Below are 23789 nucleotides of genomic sequence, written 5' to 3' on the forward strand. Positions count from 1 at the left end.
CCTTGGAGGACTCCCTGTGAAGAAAGGAAGGGGCTTAGTAGGGAGTTGGGGTGGAGTCTGGGCTCGGTGAATTCTTCAGGAGATAATGCCAGGTTAGGGGAGAAGGTAAGACAAGGCTCCATTATTCCTGTCGATCTCACAGATCAAATCCTCAGCTGCCAATCACCGCCACAATCCATTGGCATCACACACAGTTGGGGAGGGGGACACCAGGCTCAGCTGTGAATGACTTCATTATGGGAACAGAACTTCTGGGCCTCAGGGACACAGAGCTAAGGGGTGCTTAGAGGCCAACAATGTCATCCCATCCCTCATCCCACTCCTCCACTGCATCACCAGTCAGGGTGGCTGGAGGAAGTTTATAGGAAGTTGAAGGTAATGTTTCAAAATCTGTGGGGGTTAAAAAAAAAAAAAAAAACCTCCTGGCCCTTCAGTCATTCCCTGTCAGTTATTCAATCTTTCGCCCCTTTATCAGATGGGTAGACTGAGGATCTGAAGGAAATTTCTTCTCTGGAAATCAGTGTCTAAGGTCACAGATTCACTGCTTTCTGAGGAGGACTGAGCAGGCAAGAAGTTCCCATCCCCCAGCTCTCTAGGCCCTGAGAGTTCTACCTCCAAGTCCTTTGCCAGACCTGTCCTCACCACCAGACCCGACATGACTTTTAAAAGGCCTGGGAAAGGCAGGTGCAGTGGTGCACACCTGTAATCCCAGTGACCTGGGAAGCTGAGGCAGAAGGATGATAAGTTCAAGACCAGCCTGGACAGCTCAATGAGAGACCCTGTCTCAAAATTTTAAAAAAATATATATAAAGATCTGGAGATGTAGCTCAGTGGTAGAGTGCCCTGGGTTCAATCCCCAGTCACACCCACCCACACACACACACACACACTGTGGGAAGCAGGGCACCATGGGGCTCCTTCCTAAGCTGCCAGCCCCAGGGTTTTCTGTGCTTGGATTTAAGAATGCCCCCATATCTGATAACCTTACTTCTGAGAGCAAGATATAGGGGTGGGCTCACAGCCTCAGAGTGTCGACTCCAGCACAGGTAGGTAGGCAGGAGGCAGGAAAAAGCAGATCATGAATGACACCCCAAAGAAAGAGCCAAATCCCTTGCACCAGGGGGTGGTCTGGTAGGAGGTCTCTGGAAAGGGACATCTCAGGAGTAGGGGGCGTCCAGCAGAGCTGATCCCTCAGACTGGGTGATCACAGAGGGGAGAGAAGAAGATCTGGAAGGTATGTGTCAGAAAGGGATGAAAGGGACCTCTGAGGGACAGCTTTCCTTGTTTCTTTGAAATAAATTCCTTGCCCTCGACAAAGTAAGCATCCACTGATAGACCAAGGATATTCATCCATCTGTCCATCTATTTGGAAGATGTTCCAGCTTTTATCTAGCATCCAACCACCCATTTGTCCATCCAACTGTTCATCTATACATCCACCCACCCATCCATCCATCCATCCATCCACCCAGAGAGGTCAGGGCTGCTGGGAAGGGCCTGTGGTCCAGTGGCATTTATGGGGCATGTGACCTACCTGTCTGGCCTGGGGAGGCAGCCCCGCCCCAGCCCTGGGGCAGGGGGCTGGTCCAGGTTCCGGGGAGTATTTATACCCGGATGGAGGCTCCTGGGGAGCTGCAGACTGAATGACTCCCCGGAGCTGTGATGGTGGCCATGGCCCAGAGCCCCCCGTGAGTGCTTGCATTGGGCTCCTTTGGGACCAAGGCTGGGTGGCAAGGGCTGGAGAGGGACTGGAGAGCTGGGAAGCTGCTCAGAGGTGACCAGGGATGGCAAAAAGGGAAGGCATGCTGGATAAGGGCGAGTGGGAGAACAGGAAGCTGTCAGTCAGGCATCCACAGCAAAGCAGGCGCCCTCCCCAGAGAAGGAATGAGTCTATAGTTCTTAAATAGCCTCTGGAGATCACTTGGTGAATGGCCGGAAGGACAGGGCCAGCAGACTGAGATTTTAAGAATTAGTGTTAGATATCTGGAAGCACTCCCAGGCCAGCCCAGGCAGAGAAGGTGGCTCTAGTGTTTTTTCAGGATGGATGTACTGAGGGATGTTCTGCAATCGGCCTGTTTCCTGAGGCAGGGGGATGACCTAGGTGAATTTAGAAGAGACCTGATTTGGGGGATGGGAATGACACAGCGGCAGGTGTCAGCAGCTCAGTTTGAGAGCGTCGCAGAGCATAAGTACGTGGCTGCTTTTCATCCTTCCTTCTTCTTGCCAACTCCATCCCCAGCCGTTCTGCCACTACTGGCTCCTCAAAGCACTCTAGTCAGATCTCAAGGCAGGGGGCCTTGACCCATTTCCTGAAACCAAAGAAGGATCCAGATTCAGAGGGGCCAGAATGATGCCCCCCAGCAGCCCCTTGATGATGGGAAAGGAGCTAGAACCCCCTTTCTTGGCACCCCCAGACTCTGAGTATCCCTGGGAGCACGAGCCTGAGGCACAGCCCCCAGGCCCTTCCCTGCCACCCCCGCAAGGTAATTACCCAGCTGCTCCAGGGGACCCCTCCCAGCTGCCAGGTCTGTGTCTGTGGGGCGGAGCCCCGGGTGGGGCTGCAGGCAGCACTGGGCACGGCCCCACCCCTCGTAAAACATGCTGCCGCAGCCAGCAACAGAAACCATTAAGGCGGAACTGAGCCGGCTCCACCTTGCTCATAAAGGGCGGGTAAGAGGCTGCTGGGTGGGAGGGGGCTAGGAGCATGGAGAGCCCCAAGAGGGCCCTCGGCGCCCCATACCTGCCTGGCCTCTGTGACTCAGGTGTCAACGGAGGATACAGGGACAGACCCTCCCAAGAAAACCTCCACCTTCCCCCAGGAGGTTGAGGTGTTCCCAAGGTGGGGCCGGGTAGCATAGTGGTTAGGGAGACTGGCTTTGAAGCCTGGGTCTGAATCCTGGCGAGCACAATTTACTAGCTGAGAGACTTGGGCAAGACAGGTTAACCTCTCCGAGACTCAGTTTCCTGATCTATAAAAGGGATGACATACAGCACCTCCTTCCTGGGGTATAATAATGCACATGACTATTCCTGGTTTCCTTGAGGATCTCCCCCAAAGAGTCTGCCAAGAGTCAGCCCAGCTAACAGCCCCACATATCATATACACCTCCATGAGACCAGCCTCAGCATCTTTTTTCCAGGATGACTGGGGGAATACTGGGCACTTTACCTTACCACTGAGCTACTTTTTTTTTTAAGACAGAGTCTCACTAATTTGCTGAGGCCAGCCTTAATTTGTGAGTCTCCTGCCTCAGCCTCCCAAGTCACTGGGATCACAGGCATGCACTGGAGTGCCCAGCCAGCCTCAGCATCTTAAGATGCACTGGTCCCTGTACCTCACTCTGCTTATAAGGGAATTCTGAAGTACAGCAGGAGAAATGCCTTATCCAAAGTTACACAACCAGCAAGCAGGTTGCCCCCAGTCTTCACTTGGGTTAATTCCCAATTGGCCCCTTTAGTCTGAACCAGGGAAAGGGGAACTGAGAGGTGGAGGGGTGGTGGCTGGAGGCCACACAGGCTTGGCTGTAAGATGGGCACAGAACAGGGATGCGGTCGATCCGGTTGCCAGCTTCCCAAGGGAACTTCCTCTGTACATCCTCCCTACTTAGGTCAGGGGCCATTTCTCTCTTCACTGGACTCCAGGGCAAATCGGATCTGCTGATTCCATCCTCAACCCCACCTTCCCTTCCCTCCCCAGGGATGGCAGAAGGAGAAGTTCAGAGATCAGGGAGTAGACAGGACCAGATGCTGAGGGCCTTCAGCCAGTGTTGCTGAGGTTGTGTTTCTGGAGCAGGTGCACCTAGGGCTGTGGCTGATCTCTTGAGAGATGAGAGAGTCAGGACGTGTGTGACTTTCCGTTTTAGCTGTGTGGCCCTGGGCGTGTCATTCCCTCTCTCTGGACCTTCATTTTCTCCCCTAAAAAATGGGGTTAATGACTTTGCCCCTCTACCGATGGTGTGGTGATGAATGTTCACCAATCAGCTCTCAAAAACAAGCTCTCTGGTTCATAGTATTTGCTCATTTTTATGGGCAGAGACTTTGGCCATAGCCAATTTGGCCTGATTTTACTGGATGTGGGGCTGGGAAGAGGTGGGAGCAATTGATGCTCAGAGGCCCATGGCGGCCGTCCCCAGTGTATTACTGCTCCCAGCCCTTAGGGCCAGAGGGAGGATGAAATGAGTGAAGATTCAGAAATGCAAAGTGAGCTGAGATGATTAAGGTCCTTACAGTTTGGGGGGAACTCAGGGTGCAGCCAACCACTGAGCAACCTGGCTTCCAGTCCTGGAAGTGGTCAGATGGTAGCTTGCAGAAGCCTGGATCGAGCGATGGGCCATGAGAGTGCTTCAGGCTAGCTCTGGTGATCTGAGAGGGGAGGAGAGTGTCGGTTTGCTGACATTCGTACCCATATCCTCTCATCTCCCTGAAACTGAAACAGGATAAAGGTTAGAAGGCAATGATAAATTTCTTCTGAATGCAGATGCCAACCCCAGGACACTGAGGCCATCAGAGAGGCATCCTGAAGAATACAAAGCAACAGGGTCACTCCTCATTGCCACCCCAATCCCTGGAAAATTCTATAGGTGCAGACTCTACTGCAGGGAAACAACTGAAATGACCTTTGAGGCCAGAGTCAAGTGGAGGGAAGTTCAGCCTCTGCCAGCCAGGGAGGCTGCTTCCAGGGAGACGGCAGTGGGAGGTACCCCTCCCCATCCCTAGAGCTCATGCCTTCTATTAACTCTGTCCCACTGCTAATTATTAATAATAGCTATCATTTATTGAGCACGTACTATGCGTTAAGCTATTTACAAGCAATATTTCATCTAATCCTCCAGAGAGGTATGTATTATTAGCCCTATTTTACAGATGAGGAAACTGAGGCCCAGGAGAGGAAGCTAAGCCACTTGTCCACCTAAATTCCCACAGTGATCAGGATTCAGACTCAGTTCTGACTCCAGATCATAGAGCTTCAAGAATTCTTTTTTAAAAATATTTTGGTTTAGATGTAGTTGGACACAATACTTTTGTTTTATTTATTTATTTTTATGTGGTACTGAGGATCGAACCCAGAGCCCCGAACGTGCTAGGCGAGTGTTCTACCGCTGAGCCACAACCCCAGACCTAGCTTCAAGAGTTCTGATGGCTGCTCCAGAGCAGGGTTGCAGTAGGCAGCCTCTCCCCATCCTCACAGTGAGCCTCTCCCATATATACCAACCAGAGGCCCTTGGCCCAATCACAGAGATGGGAAAGCACTTTTCTTTAAAATTCTTTTTTAGTTATGGATGGACCCAATTCTGTTTTTTAAAATTTATTTTTATGTGGTGCTGAGGCTCGAACCCAGTGCCTCACATGTGCTAGGCAAGTGTTCTATCATTGAGCCACAACCCCAGCCCCAGAAAAGCACTTTTGAATACAGTTGGTCGAGGACTCCCTCTTCCCTGGTCTTTCTTAGAAAGTCACTAAGCCTTTTCTCTGGGACTCACTTGTAGGGCAAAGCTTCAGCTCAGGGGATCAAACAGTCACTATGGTAATCAGGTGTCATCATTTACAGAACCTGCCCAGAGGAAACCCTGGGCTGAGGGCCATTCAGGGACTTCTGCATCCTCAATGCAAATTAAGGGGCGGGCCTCTGAGTTCTGCATAACTTCTCAGGTTCTAATCCTGTCCCTAGGGACTTGGAAGAGGTGGGGAGCTGGTTTTGCCAAGTCAGGGTATGAAAGTCATGGCTGGGAATAGTAACCTTCTGTTAAGGCCTCTGACGTGCAGGAACTCAGCCAGGGCTTACAGATAACTCAGCCTGAGGAATAGGGGGTGGGCAAGGATGGGGTGAGGCAGATGCTGCAAGGGTGCTTCTGGGCAGAGCAGACTCTGGGGAGGAGGTGCCAGCCAGAGCTGGCAGGGACCACTCCTCAGCTTTGTAGCTGCAGAGAGCAGGGCTGGGGGTCTAAGCCTCCTGAGGCCAAGCTGAGTGAAGGCCAGGCAAGGAGGGATAGCAAGGGTGGCTGCCACATAGGTCATTAGTCAGTCTACCTAGGGACACCAGGCCTGAAGCAGCAAGACCATCAGAGAAACTGTAAAGACTAAAAGTCCGAGGCCCTTGGTCCCAGCCATGTTCTGCAAACTGACGTGTCTCTGAGCATGTTTTATATTCCAGGACCTTAAACACATCGCCTCATTTTATCCTCATGAATCCTGTGGGGTGGGTCCACATGCCCCATGTACCAGATAAGGAAAGGGAAATACAGAGTTACACAGTGTGTTCAAAGTCACACAACCAGGAAGTGACAAGGCTAGATCTCAAAGTCAGGTCGTCCCAAGTCCCAACCCTTGTTCTTCACCATGCTACCCCACTCCAGAGAGGGGAGTGCCCCCAAGGTTACAATGCCAGTGATCTGAGGGACAGGGCCCACAGCCTCGCATCTGGAAGGGCTGGGGATGCCTTGGGAAGGTGCCAAGTCTGTGGCACCGCCTCCTGGAAAGGCAGCGCAGGCCCCGCTGTCCAGGAGGAGCCGTCCAGGGATCAAGGGCCAGGCCAGGGCGGTCATGCGGAGCCAGAGATGGGCTGGCTAGCACCTTGGGCCCCATGCCTGCTCCCTCTTGGTGTCCAGTTACGGCCAGCTCCTCGCTTCCCTGGTCACGCCACATTTAGCATTGCAGAGTGAGCAGGCTCTGCGACATGAGAAGGGGCGGTGGGGACTCTTGAAGGGGCGGGAGAGCCTCCCACCTGGGCCTCAGCTACCAGCCCCCTCTCAGGCTCATCCCTGTGGCACTTTGAGCAAGTCCCCTCTTTTCCTTGTCCCCATTACCCTCTCCGTCAAATGCAGAAGGTGGTTAATTCAGCAAAGATATGTCAACCCCTAGCTGGACACCAAGAGGCCAGTAAGGCCCTCCCTCCCTTTCGGAGCTCCCAGCCAAGGGTGCCTTGGAACAGCACAGCTATCTGCTCTTGCTTGAGGGGGTCTTAGGTAGAAGGGATAAGTGTAAACCTCACACTTTTCTTGCTGCCTGGCCCCCGAAGCATATCCCACCAGATTCTGACCCCCACCAAATAAGCCATAAGAGAAATGTCACCTCCAGAATCAGCCAAATTGACATTTGTGTTCTGACTCTGTCAAAGATTGGCTGTGTGACTTGGGCAAGTCACTTAACCCCTCTTGATCCTCAGTTTCCTCATCTGAAAGATGGAGTTAATCATGTACCTCCTTCACGAGCTTGTTCTGATAAACCAATGAAAAATTTGTCCAAAGCATCGGCACAGTGGCCACCCTAGAGCAGACCCTCCGCCACCAGTAGCTTTGATCAGAGCCCGCTGCAGCCCTAGGGAGTGAATTCAAGATGAACTGCCCTTTGCAGGAGGTGACAGAAGGTGAGAACAGGAGGATAATGATAATTGGAGCCATACCGATAATATCAATCATGAGAACCGAAGTGTATCAAGCGCTTCCCCTGCTCTGGGCACTGCGTTCTGTAGCAGGCCTGATTTCATTTAATACTCAGAACAGCCCTGTGAGGTAGGTCCTGTCACTGGCCCTGTTTTGCAGATGTCACCGCTGAAGTCAGCTTTGCTGACTCAGCTAGGAAGAAAGGGCCAAGCCTGGCCCCGAGCCCTGAGTCCTCTTAACCATTCCACTGTGCAGGGGTCAGGGTTCTCCTACAATTCCAGAAGCTCTGAACCCTTGAATATCTAGTCCAAGCGCCTCATTTTCCATGCGGAAACCGAAAAGTTCAGAAAGGGTCAGTGGCCTGAGCTCGCGTCACTCAGTGGTTAAAGCACGTGCTTAGCATTTCATGAAGCCCTGGTTTCCATCCCCAGTGCCAAAAGAATAAAAGGAAGGGGCAGTGGCCTGGACAAAGTCACAGGCAAGGGAGTTTTAAAGGGCATAGGTGAAAACAGCACTTGCTGGCATAATGGGTTGTCAAGGCATCAGGCACCCAGGACCCCTGAGTCCCCAGATGCACACTGTGGTTGTTCCAGCTAGGCTAAGGGCCCTAGGGGCCAATGAGGCCCAGCCTCTGCATTACTGGGGCTGCTCCCACCACCTCTGTCCTGTATCTGATCCACTCCTCCCTCTTCTTTTGGGGCCTTCCCAGTCACACAACAGAGCCACATAGCCTGACCCTTCCTTGTAGACACAGGAGACCAAGCCTGAGGAGCCAGAGACAGGGTATCCCTGTCAGTACTCCACAGCTGCAGAGCTAAGAACAGTCAAGAACCCCTCCTCCTGGCTCATTTGCTGTCTGTCTCTACCAGTGTTCTCTCTCTCTCTCTCTCTCTCTCTCTCTCTCTCTCTCTCATACTGGCCACTGACACACACACACACACACACACACACACAACACATCAAACGGCAGGCTGGAGGCAGGGTCCCAGCTCAGGGATGCAGTAGGAATGGAGGTGGTGGACTTGAGTTGGTCACTCCTGGTTGTTGGTCCTCATTCTCATCACAGCCGGCTTTCTTCGAGGCCAGGACTGGGTGATGGTGTCGCTACTCCCGCCACAGTCTGACGTCACGCTGCCTGGCCCCACCAGACTGGAGGGCGAGCCCCAAGGGGACCTCATGCAGGCTCCGGGCCTCCCAGGCTCCCCTGCTCCACAGAGTGTAAGTACCTGGCTCCTAGTTTTGGACAAGGCAGCAAGTGGACAAGTCCCCCCACCTGCAGGGGTCCCTGTTACCAGCAAATGAGTACTTTGTGACTCTGAGATCCAGAAGGGATCTGATATGGGTCTCCGTTTACCCCTTCAGTCTGAGGCTTTCCCAGGGAGGGGCCATGGAGTCCCATCAGCCTTGGGCACCTCAAGTATCAGAGCAGTATGTCCTTATCAGATTGGGGCTCCAAGGACAGGTTTTGTCTTGTCCATCATTTGTGGATCCCAGAACTCAGCCACATTCCATCACAGAGTAGGCTCCTAGGAGGTCCCCAGGCCTGGTCCAGCCCCCACTCATAGCCTCTCTGTCCTCTGCTACCCAGAAGCACGCCGGCTTCAACTGCTCGTCATTTGTGCCCGACGGTCCTCCAGAGAGGGCACCCTCACTGCCCCCACACAGCCCGAGCATTGCATCACCAGGCCCAGAGCAAGTCCAGGGCCACTGCCCAGCCGGCCCTGGCCCAGGGCCCTTCCGGCTTTCACCCTCAGATAAGTATCCTGGCTTTGGCTTTGAGGAGGGCCCAGCAAGCAGCCCTGGGCACTACCTCAAGGGCAACCACGTGCCCTTCCACCCATACAAGCGGCATTTCCATGAGGACATCTTCCCTGAAGCCCAGACCGCCCTGGCCCTGGATGGACACTCCTTTAAGACCCCAGGGGCACTGGAGGCCTTTGAGGAGATCCCCGTGGACGTGGGGGAGGCCGAGGCCTTCCTGCCTGGTTTCACTGCAGAGGCCTGGTGCAATGGGCTCCCTTACCCCAGCCAGGAGCATGGCCAAGTCCTGGTGAGTACCAATGGCCAGCGGGCATCCCACCTCCCTCTGTCCTGTTCCTGATGGCTAGAAAGAGTCCTCTGAGATCAGAGTCCCCCACCATCCCTTTACAGACCTTGCCTCTCAAGATCAGGGAAGCAGCAAACTCAGAAACGTTGGGGCTTCTTGGCTCCATCTGGGTCTCCTGGGGGGGGGGATGCTGGCTTGGATGGGCATGGAGGGGACAGATGGGGGAGGCAGGTTAAGCTAAGTAAACTGGCAGCTTCCCAGAAGCTCCTGAGTCAGGATTCCGGAGTGTGACTTCTTTCTGTTTGTTCAAGTGTCAAGAATCCCCAGCCAGACCAACACACCCATATGCAAATGTGAGAAGAAAAACACATTCCAGAGGCCAGGAGAAAGGGTTTAGGGAGGAGCCTCAGAGCACAATTGCCCCCTTTTCAGCATCACCCTACAGACCGGAGACAAGGAGTTGTAAGGTTTAAGTCATCTCAAGGGACCCTTCCCAGCCCCATTCTTTGCCTAAAGTGAGGCCTGGGTATATTCATAGAAATACCTTAAAAACACCTTGGGAGCCCAGCATGTCCTTCCACAGCCACATGCTCAAGCTGTGTGACCTTGGGCAAGTCACTTAACCCCTATGAGCTTCACTAGAAAAGTAAGGTTAAGAGTATCTATCTGCCTCATGGGATTGTTGCTTTGCAGAATTAAGGAAGCTTGCTTCCTGCTCCCAGAGCTGGCTTGTAGGTCCCTGAGGCAGTGACTGAGTGGGCTTAGCCTAGGCTGTCCCTACTCCACACCAGCCCTCCTCACCTCTAACTTTCAAATAGACCTCGAGCAGGGCATGTTGGCCTACGCCTGTAATCCCCAGCAGCTCAGGAGGCGGAGGCAGGAGGATCGCAAGTTCAAAGCCAAGCTTAGCAATTCAGCAAGGATGTTAAGCAACCTAGTGAGACCCTGTCTCAAAAAAAAAAAAAAAATAGGAAGGGCTGGTAATGTAGCTCAGTGGTTAAGTGCCCCTGAGTTCAATCTGCAGTACCAAAAGAAAAATAAATAAATAAAACTGGGTCCTGCCCCAAGCCAGTCCCAACACAGGGAGGAAGGTAGAAAAAGAGGAGGGACACATATCAAGTGTGGTCTAGATAGGAGCCTATTCTCAGTTCTGTAAACCTTCGACAGCTTCTTCTCAGGCCCCTTGAATATGGCAGCAACCACATCCTATCAACTACTATCCCCAAGTGTCTGCTCAGTACCAGCTCCTACTCATTCTGCCACAGCTTTCTCTTGAAGCCCATTTAATTCTCACAACAATCCTTTAGAGAGTTCCCATGGTCCCTATTTTGCAGATGAACAAACTGAGGCTGTAGAGGCCATGTAACTTGCCCAAGGCATCCCCCAGCCTGAAAATGGTAAAGCTGAGATTTAAGTCCACACCCTTAACCATGCACAACAGAGAAAAACTTGAGCCCAGACACCCACAGCTAGCAGGTTGCCTCGCTGGGTGACCTGGGGCACATTGCTTCCCCTCTTTGGGCTCAGCCCCATCATCTATCAAATGAAGGGGTTGGACACAAGCACTCCTGGCCCTTCCAGGCCTGAGATTCTGCGATTGTGCCAATCTCTGCATCAGTATCCCCAGGGCACACCCAGAAAGAGGGCACAGCTGATTTGCCCCTTTGGGCCTAGGCGCTGGTTTCCCAAGGTACCTTCTAACCCCAGGTAGAATGGTCCACCTTCTCCCAGGCAAGTCCACCTGCCAGGACCTGGCTGCACACCCCTGCTGTCCCTACTCAGGTTAGAGCTCTGTGCTAGGCCCTGAGGACTCCACATGCTCCTCACAGAGATCTCTGGCCCTACCCTAGGTAGGCTCAAAGTGACCACTGACAAGTCTCACCCACTTCTCTGAGTGGCCTAAACTCAGCCTCTCACCTGCAGTGAGGTGTGTGGACATAGGGGTGCTGTGGATGCCGGCACCAGTTCCACAATCACCTTGCTGAGTTTCCTTGTGAAAAACCCTTCCCTTCTCTGTTCTCTGTTCCTTCTCAAGGACTAAGCTTTGGGAAAGGCAGAGCTGGGGTTGCTTTTGTGGGAATTTCAGGATAAGGGAAAGAGGAAGGGAGAGAAATAAGGCCCAGCCTAGTCATCTGCTTTCTCTTCCAGCAGGCGTCAGAGGTCAAGATCAAGCCTCCAGCTCTGGAGAATGGTCCTGGGATGTACTGCTACCAACCCCCCTTGCAGCACATGTACTGCCCCTCCCAGCCCCCTTTCCACCAGGTGGGTCTGAGGCAAGTGGCATGCTTCCCGGGCTCTCAAGATATTATGTGGTGTGTGTTGTGTGTGGTGCGGTGTATAGGTGTGTGCTCATGTGCACACCTGGATGGGCAGGTGTAGGCAGCAGGGCCCTGAACTTTTCAGGCTAGACCACCCCTGGTAGGGGGAAAGTAATTAATAGGGAGACAGAAGCAACTGTCGTTCTCTAGGGACAGGAAGTGTTTGTCTGGACCCTTGGCAGGGCCTGAGGGGCTCAAACAAGAGAGTAGGGCTGAGACTGAGGCAGGGCCTTGATGGGCAGGGCCCCAAAAAAAAGGAGGGAGAAGAAGAGCCAGCCCCGAGGAAGAAAACAGGGCAGAGAGAAAATTGTGTCATGTGACACCAGGCTAAGCTCCACGAACAGGGGTCCCATCTCTAGGTCACATCGTGCTGTATGGCCTTGAACTCAAGAGGATAGGCACCAGGTGTGGGACTACAGGCCTCCCAACCCAGAGGGCTCCAAATCCTCATCACGTTGGTCCTTTCCCCACCCCGCTGCCCAACTTTGGCCCCTCCCAAATGTGAAGGATGCCAAGTAATTGCCCCACACGGGCAAAGGATGGAGGTTTTTTAAAAGAGAAAGAAAAAGAGCCCCAAGAGCAGCCAGGCAGCTCCCTGGAGTCACCGGGCAAGACACAGCAAGTGGCTGCCCAGCGCCCAGCTCCATCCACCTGCAGCCTGGCACTGAGACAGGCCCTGCCTGTGGAGCAGGTTCTACTCCCAGTTCTTTGGCATTGGCCCGGATCTTGGCCAAGCAAGAGGGAGGAGGGGGATCAGACGGCCTCCCCTGTGGGCGAGAGAGACAGAGGAAAGCGAGGGAATGCCCAGCACAAGGCACATCCTCCCTTCTTGATGGGCCTGGCTGCAGTGGCCATAGCTAGGCAGAGGCTCCTGGTCTCACCCAGTGTAGGAGATGTACCTGAGGCAGCTTGTCCTGTCAGGGACTGAGCTACTGCAGGATGAAGGGACAACCAGGCCTTCAGTGGCTTCACCATGCCTGGCCTTGCTTTGATGCCCTCTGCTGTCAGCACCCCTCCTCAAACAAGATGGCCGCACCCAGGGCTTTATGGAGCCCAAGAGAGGGTGACTCAGGCACTAAGTGTCTCTCAGTGACCTGGAAAGAGCACTTCAGCCTGGAGCAGCTAGGGGAGTCAGAGTCTCCTACTCCCCTGCCCCCATAAAACACCATCCCTGGCACCGCGGTCACTCCCTTTGCCGTAAAATCACCTCCCACCCCCACCTGCCCACCACCATGACCAGCTCTTTCAAAGAGCCACTGAAACTCGTAAAAGGTGGCAATGCCCAGCAACCGCCCAGCCTGGACATCCCACTTCCGGCCCAGTACTCCAGGAGCACAGGGAGGCCTGGAGTGTCTGTCTGGGAGGGTGTAGAGGCCACAGGCTGCGCCTCACTCTCTGCAGCCCAGCTGGGCTTCATCTCATCCCTGTGGCAATCACAGCACCTTAAAGGGCTGGAGAAAGGGAACTTTGAGGCCTCTGAGTTCCAAAATGTGGATGTCTTCTCAGACCCTCACATGTCCACACTATTGTCTACGCCTCAGCTCTACCATGGGGGTGATGGAGTTCACGACCAGGGAGAGGAGAATCTGACCTCATCTTCTCTGGATGCATATGAAGAGGGGAGGGGAGTCCTCCTCAGAAAGGCTGGGTACCATGGCAATCACTCTTCCCCCTTCAACCTCTCCAGTATTCACAGGGTGGTGGCAGCTACCCTGTACCCTACCTGGGCTCCTCTCACTATCCATACCAGCGGATCGCACCCCAGGCCAGCGCTGATGGGCACCAGCCGCTCTTCCCCAAACCCATCTACTCCTACAGGTACATCTCCAAGCTCCCCTTGGGCAGAAGGAGGAGGGCTGAGTGGGCCATTGGGGAAACTGAGGCATGGAATCCTCAGTGCATAAGGGTAGTGACACGGTACGGGCCAGTGAGCTTCAAAAGGAGGCTGGAGAGAGGACCCCTGCAAGGGAGCAGTGAATAGACTTGATCACCTCTGACCTCTTGTCTACACCTGAGGATCTGGTTCCGCGGATTCCGTGTTTTGTGTGAATCTGCTGAACTCTAACCTCCTGGGGCCCAGGGCCAGGGATTGGAGTTTAGGGAAGATACCCACCACCTTGCCCATCTCCCCAGATATAGAGAAGAACCCCACTCCAAAGCTCTACTGGAAATAAATGAGAGATAAGGGCTTCAGATGTGACTCAGTTACTCACCCTCTGGTGGGACTTCTCAGGGGCTGGGAGATTAAGTGCCAGCAGCATCCAGCCTATCTGGGGGACCCTTCCATCTGTCCTTTCAATCATCCAATCATCAGTGACACTTGACCTAATGTATGCCAGGCCTCAGGGAGAGATCAGGTCCTCTTCTGAGCTGATGGACGCTCAGAAAAAAGAACTCAGACACTAGCCAGGAGCACAGAGAGGGGATTTGTGGAAGGCCAGATGGTGCACAGAAAGGAGCATATAGAGCCAGACCTTATAGCCCAGCAAAACTGGGGACAAGACCAGAATCTGGAATTTACTAGAAGTGAAACTTAGGCAAGTTGTTTGATCTCTCTGAGCTTCTATTTATTCATCAGGGAGAGAGGAAAAAAAAAAAAAGTCAAGAGACAGCAACTCGGGCTGTTGGAAGGATTAAGTAAGAGAACGTAGGAGCTCGTCAGACCTCCATTGACTCCCCACTACCCGGCACTCATGCAAGTGGCCAAGGGCCGACTAGTGAGGACTGGTAGTGACAGCTCCTGTGTAAGGAGGGCTTCTATGTTGAGGTGTCATTCCTCCCCACAACTGAGTAGTTGTTAACTCTTTTTATTCTAAAGATGAGGAAACTGACGTTCAGAGAGGTTAAGGCCCTCGCCCAAGGTCACGCCACTGGTCCCTGGCTAAGTCAGATGGAAGCCTTGCTTCTCAGACTCCACAGGGTCCTTGTTTATCTGTAATCCTCATCCCCTTTCCTTCAACTTGAACCTCACAGAGACTCTCACCAGAGGTGGGGGGGGGCTTCTGGGGAGGGCCTCAGGACCAGGTCAAGAGGCTCAGACTCTCACGGCTCTCTGTGTCTTCAGCATCCTCATCTTCATGGCCCTCAAGAACAGCAAAACTGGAAGCCTGCCTGTCAGCGAGATCTACAATTTTATGACGGAGCATTTCCCTTACTTCAAGGTGAGTCCCAGATCCATCTGCACCCGCCACCCCAAGTCCTGGACAAGTCAGGCCGGTCTAGAGCTGGAGGGTTCGGTGCAGAGATGAGAGGAGTTCGAAAAGCCAGTGAGGGTTTGTCCCCACCACCACCACCATCTGCTTTCCCTTGTCTCCACCTCAAAAGGACAGAGCTCCCTTAGGGGTTCTATGTAGAGAACAGAGAGCTCAAGCTACTCCCTTGGTATTACACAGCAGATCTGGAGCTAGATCTTCTGCTGCAGGGAAGTGGTGATGTCAGTCCTGATAGGCTTCAGGGAGCATCCGCCCACCCCAAGTGAGGAGAGAAAGTTGGGGGAAGAAATGAGAGGCTGTCCCCATCCTTACCCCCAGGATGCTATGGGGCTGAGGAATTCCCACAGGAGCCGGTCAGCCAAGGCGACAAAAGGTGCTGAAGAATCCACTGCCTTCCAGGGTGAGATTAAAATCTGCCTCTGTGGGCGGCAGGCTCAGCTACAGTTCTACCAGAAAGTGGGGTGTGGGCTTCACAGTCTTCAGGTGTCCCAGGGAACCGGCTGGCTCACCTGACTCTGCCCCCACCCCTGGTGCAGAATCTAGTTCTTATCATCCACAGAAGGGACTTCTAGGGCTTCTACCCAACTCCCTCCCTAGAGGCAAGACAGATATCCAACTCCCCAGATGGGCAAACATATCATCAGAGAGAGCAGTTCATCTACCCAAGGTTACACAGCAGGTGGCATCAGTTGCTGGGCCAAGCTGTTGGGCTTCACACATCTCCCCCTTCCCCCAGACCCTTCTGCACAGTCCCCTTCTTCTGGGGTGGGTGTGGGAAAGACCAGAGCTTATGTCTGAGAAGTGCCTTCTCCAAGATCTGCACCATGATGGATATGATCTCATCTGCTACCCAGGCAGAGGGTAGGAACAGAGGCCCAGGTAATCCAGAACTGAGCTCCACCTGCCAGTGGATGAGTCCTGCCCCCACCATCTACCCAACTGTCCTGCCTGAGGATAATTGGCACCTAATGTTCGAACAAGTTTTTGCTTGCTGAGCTGCCATCAGATAGGGAGTGGGCAAGAGGGTCAGAGTGGTCTGGCTAGGGAAAAGTATTTTGATCCACCAGAGATTCTGAAAAGAAGAGGAGGGGGAAGAGCATTGTCTCTGGGATTCAAGAAGCATCAAAGCCTGTGTCCAGGGCTGCCCTCGCACCCTAGCAGGTCAGGGAACTGCACCCTCCCTAACCCCCTAAGCTATTAGAGGGTCGTCCAGGGCTTCCAGAGGCCAAGCCAGAGAAAGGGAAATGAGGTCCCTGCCTCCTCCTCCGAGCCTCCCTCTCTCCCAGCTCCTGGCCTGGCCCCCAGCCCCTCCCTGCATCTCATCTTCCTGGCTTAATTATTTTTCCTGGGAGCTGTGTAATCCCTGTTTTATGGGGCCGAAGAGTGAAGAAGTCTAACAGCTTTTTTTTTTTTTTTTAATATTCCAGTTGTTGTTCTTAACCAGTTGCGTCACTCCCTCACCCCTGAGTTTACATTTGACTTCAGAGAGTGAGCATCTGTGAGAATGGGAAGGGCCCCAAATGGCAGGGCAGGCCCTAAAGGATGACCTGGGCAGGGCCCTTAGTTAGGGGACAGAGTTGGAGTCCGGGCTCTGTCCCTGCCTCCCTATGCGATCCAGCACTATATCCTTTCTTCTCTGGACTTCAGTTTCCCAATCTGTAAAATGGTCGGGTTGGACCAGGTTGGCACAAAGGCTCCTTCCAACTTGGACGATTCCCCTCTGACTCATCTAAGGAATCAGTTGGAAGATTCTCCTACCTTCCATATTGTTCACTCCCCATTCGAAGGTCATTTTTCTGGACAAGGACAGTGTGGACTGTGGGATGGGGTGGCACTCATGCCCAAGGCAGCTGATGTGGGCGTCCCGTAGCCCCGTGAGTCAGGGATGTGGGACTGGGGAAGTGTCCAGCCACTGGACATAATTGTTACTGCTGACCATTCCTCTTCCAAACAGGAAGTGACTGGGGTGGGGGCTGCCCTGGCATCCCAAAGTCACAGATTTATGGGGCCATAAAAGGCCCCAGTGCCCATTAACTCTGCCCATGGGGCGGCATAGCCTTGACTCCCAGGGGAGACTGTTGTGGGAATCAAAGTCTGGTCTGGTGGCTTAAGAATCTTCTCTGATAACCCTGGGAGATTTGGGGGGGTCATTTCAACCAGCCCCCTGCCCCAGGCCATCTGTCCCCAAGAAAGGCTCCAGCAGTTGCCACCAGCAACTTGCAGCGATGCTGGCATTAGGGCCCAGTTCTGCTGGGCGTGATTCAGCTTGGCTGCTCCCTGGGGCAAATGAGTTGGGGAGGAGGGAGTGGCCACCCCATGTTAACCAGAAACTATGGGCTGAATGAAAGAAGGGACAGGGGATGAGGGTGAAGGAGCCCTGCTGGTCAGAGCAGTGGCTCTGTCCGCAGTTAGCACCGTCTGGGCTCAGAGCTGTCTCAGAGTCTGGAACAGAGCAGGAGATGGGGGATGGGAGGCCCACTGGCACCCCTGCCACCGCCTCTCACCCAACTGAGTCAGCCTAATGGTTTTTACAACCCTCCTTGGGCACAATTACTGCACTAGTGGCATGACCGGGCCTCCTAATGGGTGTTTATTCTGTTGGCACGAGCACCCCCTGCCTGAGGGCTGGCCTCCCCACCGGGGCACGCCCCCCCAGGCACACTCATGCAAACACACACCCACACACTCAGATGATCATGGATACACACACACACACACACACACACACATACTCAGAGAGACTTTCTCACACACAGCCATTCTCTGGGACTTGTACAACCTCGCATGCAGGAATTCCAGACCCGTATCAGGAGATGCCACTCACCCTGGGAGACACACTTAGGGATATAGGCGCATGCACCTGAGCATGCACCACCCCCATGCACCAACACCCAGCAATGTGCTCAAACATATGTGCAACGTGGACACACACCCAGACACTCACCGGCCCCACCCATTTTTCTTTTCTCCTGAGTTTGCCTCAGAAGAGATGAGGCAGACCAGGAAGAGAGGCTTCCGCAGCCTCCATCGCTCCTTCCTTACAGCTGGACAGAGGACCTTGGAGTTGTGAGCTCCCGTTGAACAGAGGGAGTACACACGGGCCTGAAGGCTCCATGGAGGCTGGTCCCACTTCAGTGGGGGCATGGGTCAGGAGGTCTCTGTGGCGCCCACCAGGCCTCAAATTCTCTGAAACATTGGGGTCCAGGGATAGGATGGGACGAAGGTGGATTTTAGTTGAAAATGAATTGTGGTCAAGGTTCCTGCCCACCCCTTCCCCACCACTGAAGGGTACCGAGCACGTACTAGGTACCGAGGAGGATGATATAGCCCAGAGTGGGTGACAGTTCTGCATCCAAAGGAATGTTCTAGAGCCCAGCCTTGGAGCTCGTTCTTGCTACCTGAGCCCAACTTAAATTCTTGCTTTGCTCTGCTGGGGCAGACGGCACCTGATGGCTGGAAGAATTCTGTCCGCCACAACCTATCCCTCAACAAGTGCTTTGAGAAGGTGGAGAACAAATCTGGAAGTTCCTCTCGCAAGGGCTGCCTGTGGGCCCTCAATCCGGCCAAGATCGACAAGATGCAGGAGGAGCTGCAGAAGTGGAAGAGGAAGGACCCCATTGCTGTGCGCAAAAGCATGGCCAAGCCAGGTGAGGGCAGCCCCGCCACCCAAGGAAGGGCCTGAGGACCTGTGAGCCACAAAAAAAAAAAAAAAATGGGGCAGAGTCTGAGGGTTCTGAGGCTGGGGAGGTGTGGAGGAGAAAGATTTCATGGTGTTCTTTCTCTTTGGGGCCTTTTCAGAAGAGCTGGACAGCCTCATTGGAGACAAGAGGGAGAAGTTGGGCTCCCCGATGCTGGGCTGTCCGCCCCCTGGGCTGACAGGCTCCGGCCCCATCCGGCCCTTGGCACCCCCAACTGGGCTCTCCCAGCAGCTGCACCCAATCCACCCAGCTCCAGGACCCATGCCTGGCAAGAACCCTCTGCAAGACCTACTGGGGGGGCACGCACCCTCCTGCTATGGGCAGACGTACCCACACCTCTCACCCGGCCTGGCCCCTCCTGGACCCCCGCAGCCATTGTTCCCGCAGCCAGATGGGCACCTTGAGTTGCGGGCCCAGCCGGGTACCCCCCAGGACTCGCCTCTGCCTGCCCACACCCCACCCAGCCACAGTGCCAAGCTGCTGGCTGAGCCTTCCCCAGCCAGGACCGTGCATGACACCCTACTGCCAGACGGAGACCTGGGTACTGACCTGGATGCCATCAACCCCTCTCTCACCGACTTTGACTTCCAGGGTGAGCTGGGGGTAGGAAAGGGGAGGTGGGACAGGACTAGAGAGGTGCATCTAGCAGTGTGACCCATCCTCTCCAAGTCTCCATGCTGCCTGCCACCTGAGTCACCTGAGTCAGAAAGCCAGGAGCAGGTGTCGAGCCTCCCACTCCCTCCCTGCCATCCAGAGCACAGGGTCCAGAGGAACTCTCTTGCCCCAGTTTCCCTCCTCCTGGTACCCTGAAAGTGTTCCAGTTGACCCTGTCATCAAGCCACACTCAGCTCTGGCAAGATTGGAAAGAGCTCCGCGTTCTACCCCACACTCGATTGTGAGTGAGCATTCCCAGATGCATTCGCATTTTGTCAGAGTTGAGCATTCAATGCCGAAAGAGAGACCCTCTCCCTGCAGGAGTGTGAGACCTCAGAGCCAGGCAGATCCTGGAAAGATTAAGGGCTAGAAGTCCAGGGAGAGGGTCTATTCACTGCACTCCATCTTGCCTGCTCCATCTTTGCATAAGGCCACCGCACCCCGCCCATTCCCATCCTGTGCACCCCCAGGCCCTGTGACTATCCACAAGTGGTGGATTGCTGACCCAGGCCTCAGACCCTCCAGGCATGGAGGTGGAAACATTCACCAGCAGGTGTCAGGGAGGCAGCCTCCCCCTAGAGAGCCCCCAGTCTGATGGTCTAAGGTCCTGGGAAATAGCTTCACATAAATAGCTTCACATAAATCTTCAGGCCAGTCCAGAGATGGGGAGCAGGGCTCAGGCAACCTCTGGGGAAGTGTGGACATGTGGGAGACAATAAGCATCCACTCGTGCCCCTGCTAAAGATCAGGCATCCTGCTAACTTTACCTCTGCCCCCTCTTGGACCTGTGGAACAGGAGGGAATATGAAACCCATTTCGCAGAAGCACACAGAGGTTATATTACCCGTGCAAGATCGATTAGCTGGAAGGAAGGAATCAGGATCAGAATTCAGGCGGCCAAGGCCAACCCAGGGCTGTCAGAACCTCTTTCTCCAGACTCTGCAACCCTGATGCCCAGGGCAGGCACCCAGTCTCTGATTGCCATCCTGCAGGTCATACGACCCAAAGAGAGTTCAGTCAGGTGGTAACCCTGTTTGTTCCTCGGAGTCAAGTGTGCTTCCTAGCTCTGTCCCCATTCCCTGGGCTCTGCAATGGAGGAGGCCGAGGAAGCCATCCACTTCATTGGGTTCAGTGGCACATTGTGGGAAGACATTTGGTCTGGACTACAGATCCACCTTCCTTGGGGAGCTTAGGCAGAAAATTGAGTGAAGGAGCCCCCAAGTTGCCCCCAAGTGCCCAGCACCTGCACCAACCTTCAGTAGGCAGTTTTCAAATTCTTGATCCTCCCCAAAATCTCTCCCTACAACAACTAGGTGGTCACAATATCTTTATTTTATTTGTTTTTATGCGGTGCTGAAGATCGAACCTAGTGCCTCATGTGTGCTAGGCAAGTGCTCTACCACTCAGCCCCAGCCCCAGCCCTAAATCTATGACTTTCAGGCTGCTACATGGGAGTTGGAATCTGAGGCTCAGAGAGGGTCTGACACTGACTGGGATCACAGAGCTGATGTCAGGGTCGGCTCCCAGTCAGTGTCACTCCAATCCTGCTCTCTGTAGCATATGAAAGCCTCAGGTGGGTGGCAGATAGGGCTCCCCTCATGCCTCCCAGTGATGCTGATCTTCTCCTCCTCCTGATCCCCTAACTAGGAAACCTGTGGGAACAGCTAAAGGATGACAGCTTGGCCCTTGACCCTTTGGTACTGGTGACCTCGTCCCCGACATCATCCTCCATGCCACCGCCCCCACCACCACCCCACTGCTTCCCCTCGGGGCCCTGTCTGGCAGAGACAGGCAGTGGGGCAGGCGAATTGGCACCACCAGGCAGCGGCGGCTCCGGAGCCCTGGGAGACCTGCCCCTCACCACCCTCTACTCAGCGTTCATGGAGCTGGAGCCCACGCCGTCCACAGCCCCTGCTGGCCCCTCAGTGTACCTCAGCCCCAGCTCCAAGCCCATGGCCCTGGCATGAGCTCTGTCTGGCGTCAGCTCCAGCCTTTGCTTGTCTGGAAGTCTCTGCTGGTCATCCTCGTTGGGCTCACCTTGAAGGTCAAGGAAGGAAAATGCTATCTGTCCCCTCTGCCACTCAGCCAACTTGTTTGTTAGCTGGAAGCTGGAGCACAGGGGACACCTCCTAGGACGCTGCCCCTCACGCATTTCTGCCACCTGGTAGTCCAGTGCCTCACTCAGGGCCCCTAGAGAGCAATATGTGGGCAAGAAGCAAATGCATTCTCCCTAGCCACGCCCATGGGCCTTCAGCTCTCAGGCACATACATAGGCTCAGGCTTACTCAAGACACACCAGCCACATGCCTTATACCCAGAGGAATCCATACCACATCAGAGAGCCTGACTTCATTTCTGAGGCCGCTGAGAGCTAAGGGCTTTGGTTACCAAAGCTCAAAGAATCCCCCCAGAACCCCATTCTGATTCCCGTATGCTCCACAGGCCTGGCCCCCTCCAGTCATGTTCTTTCCTAGAATCCCCCTGTATTTATTCTCCTGTCTTCCTCCAACAGCCCAGCAAGGAGGAGGAGATAGAGAACTCCTCCTGTTGCCTGTGGACCCCCCCACCCAGGGTGCTTGCTACTAACTAGCAGCACCCTTCCTGCCAGGCTCCACCTATCCTCAGAACATTCTCTGTCTGGCCACCCCCAGGGTGACGCACAGGAGGGGCAATGTCCATTCCGGGACCAAACTGAGCCCAAATTCCAACACAAAGTGTTTGGAAAAGCCCTTGCCCTTGGAAACTTGAATGAATCTTCTCCCAGTCCCGGATGCGGGAAGGGCCCCCTCCAAGTCACCACAATCCCCCTCTTTCTCTAGAAAGAAATTCATGTAGTTTAGGTCCCAGCTTCCAACTGTCTCAGGCTGCCTGAGTGTTCAGGGAAGGGAAGCCTGGTCCAGACTGGTGAGGGAGCACCCATGCACCCCTAGCTTTGATCGCCTGGCAGACCCAGACACCCGAAAAGCACAAAGGATATCCCTGGAGCTAGGGGATATGGTCCAGGTGCCTGCCAGGCCCCATCAAGTGGGATCCTTAGCCTACCCTGGGCCTCCAAGTGACAAGAACATCCAAATGGTGGCCCCACTCTCATATGAGGCCCAAGCAGATGCCTCAGTGGCCTGCCATTGTCCCCTGTCCTGGAACAGTAAAGCAAGTGCCTTGTGATCTCGCTACTGAGCCTTCATTTCTGGGTCTCCCCACCCTGAGCAGAAGGGCCAGGTCACACTGAACACAGATGTCCTGAGCCTATGGTGTCATTCCCACCCTACCCACAACTGTGAAGTTTCCAAATCCAAAAGGTGAGGTATCTAGAAGGACTTCCTGGCCCGACTGGGGAGGCTGAGGTACAGGCAGGAAGGGCCCCTGCCCAGGAGAACTTCCAAAGACACAGAAGGATGAGACGGAGCTGCCCACAGGAAGGGAGACGAGAGGAGGTCTCCCTCCCCAGACCTTCCTCCTCCATCGCTGCACCCTCCTCCCCACATAAGTGGTCACTTCCCAGAAAAGGTTGTGTCCTCCTGTCCTCATTTGTCCTCAGCTGAGAGAAATGCAAAGTCTGTCTGGGGCTTTAGGCTCCAAAGGTGACAAGAATAGAGCATATCCTGGTGCTGCATGCACTGCTGGCCCTAGAAGGTGGTCTCTGAGGGGACCAGGGAGTCACTCAGTCCCACTTCAGATTCACCCCCCAGGTACCACCATATGCTAGTGTCACCAAAGGGCAGCTTGAGAGGCACCCTCAAGAGGGATGAGGCAGAGATAGGAGCCTAAGGCACACAGATGAACCTCAAGTCTTAGAGCAACCACAGGTAGGGCCTCTGCTTAGAAAGTACTTCTGGGGTCCAAACATGGGGACCCACCAATACCTACCTGATTCTGTGAACGATCCCATTACAGAACCACACCCATGAGTGCCCTCCCTCCTGAAGCTCTAAGCCAGGGTCCAGGGCTGGGGCCAGGGTGGGGTAGGGTGTGGGAGAAGGCATGGCCAGCCGGCGCACCCAAGACCTGCCTGCCCTAGCCTGGTCCGGGCTGTCTAGGAAGAAGGAGAAGGCTCTCTGCCAAGCCCCCAGGGGATGTGGCACCCAGCTCTGACCAACTCTGACCTGTGTGTTGACACCCCAGCCCCCAAGGATAGGCTGTTTCCTGAGAAAACTTGACTGGGGCCACCTTCTCGCCTTAGACCCTATATCCCAGCAGACATGAGGAGCAGAGGATATCCACAGGGTGCCCTTGGTCAGACCTGTCCTATGAGCATTCAGCACACCTGTGCACACCTTGACTCAAGGAAGACAGGAGGCTGATAGGACTTTGGATATAGTTTTTTGTTGTTGTTGTTTATTTGTAACCAGACTGGATCTCAGACTTGGAAAACACGGGCTTCAGCATCACCCTGAAATGAGCCTGCACTCCTGCTCATAGGCTGCCCTCTGCTGGCCAACCTGCGCCAGGTGTTTAACTGTAGGGTAACCATCAGTGGGAAT

At 54.3% G+C, this 23789-nt stretch overlaps 1 protein-coding gene and 1 long non-coding RNA gene across 7 annotated transcripts in view; one reads left to right on the forward strand and one right to left on the reverse strand.

Annotated features, from left to right (window-relative positions):
- Foxn1 (forkhead box N1) overlaps positions 1-22473 on the forward strand; it is a 28149-nt gene extending 5676 nt beyond the window's left edge. The window contains exons 1-9 of one of the 6 annotated variants that reach the window (XM_058580029.1): positions 699-1688; positions 8466-8597; positions 8971-9429; positions 11575-11688; positions 13432-13562; positions 14809-14905; positions 18396-18603; positions 18755-19246; positions 20956-22473. In XM_058580029.1, coding sequence (XP_058436012.1) covers positions 1644-1688; positions 8466-8597; positions 8971-9429; positions 11575-11688; positions 13432-13562; positions 14809-14905; positions 18396-18603; positions 18755-19246; positions 20956-21275 — 1998 coding nt within the window. In that variant the 5' untranslated portion in view covers positions 699-1643 and the 3' untranslated portion in view covers positions 21276-22473. Of the gene's footprint in view, positions 1-698; positions 1689-8445; positions 8598-8967; positions 9430-11574; positions 11689-13431; positions 13563-14808; positions 14906-18395; positions 18604-18754; positions 19247-20955 lie in introns of those variants that run through there. The other 5 variants (XM_058580027.1, XM_058580028.1, XM_058580030.1 and 2 more) reach the window with 5 other exon arrangements.
- On the reverse strand, positions 94-9748 carry LOC124094202 (uncharacterized). Its single transcript, XR_006852155.2, has 3 exons — positions 9533-9748; positions 4228-4426; positions 94-2309 (listed from the first exon to the last, which is right to left on the reverse strand). It is a non-coding gene; the product is annotated as an uncharacterized LOC124094202 (long non-coding RNA).
- Positions 22474-23789: the final 1316 nt, after the last annotated feature.

Source organism: Marmota monax, unplaced genomic scaffold (assembly GCF_021218885.2).
Source record: "Marmota monax isolate L192 unplaced genomic scaffold, Marmota_monax_Labrador192_F-V1.1 WCK01_AAM20220418_F8-fsc00138, whole genome shotgun sequence".
Lineage (NCBI taxonomy): Eukaryota > Metazoa > Chordata > Mammalia > Rodentia > Sciuridae > Marmota > Marmota monax.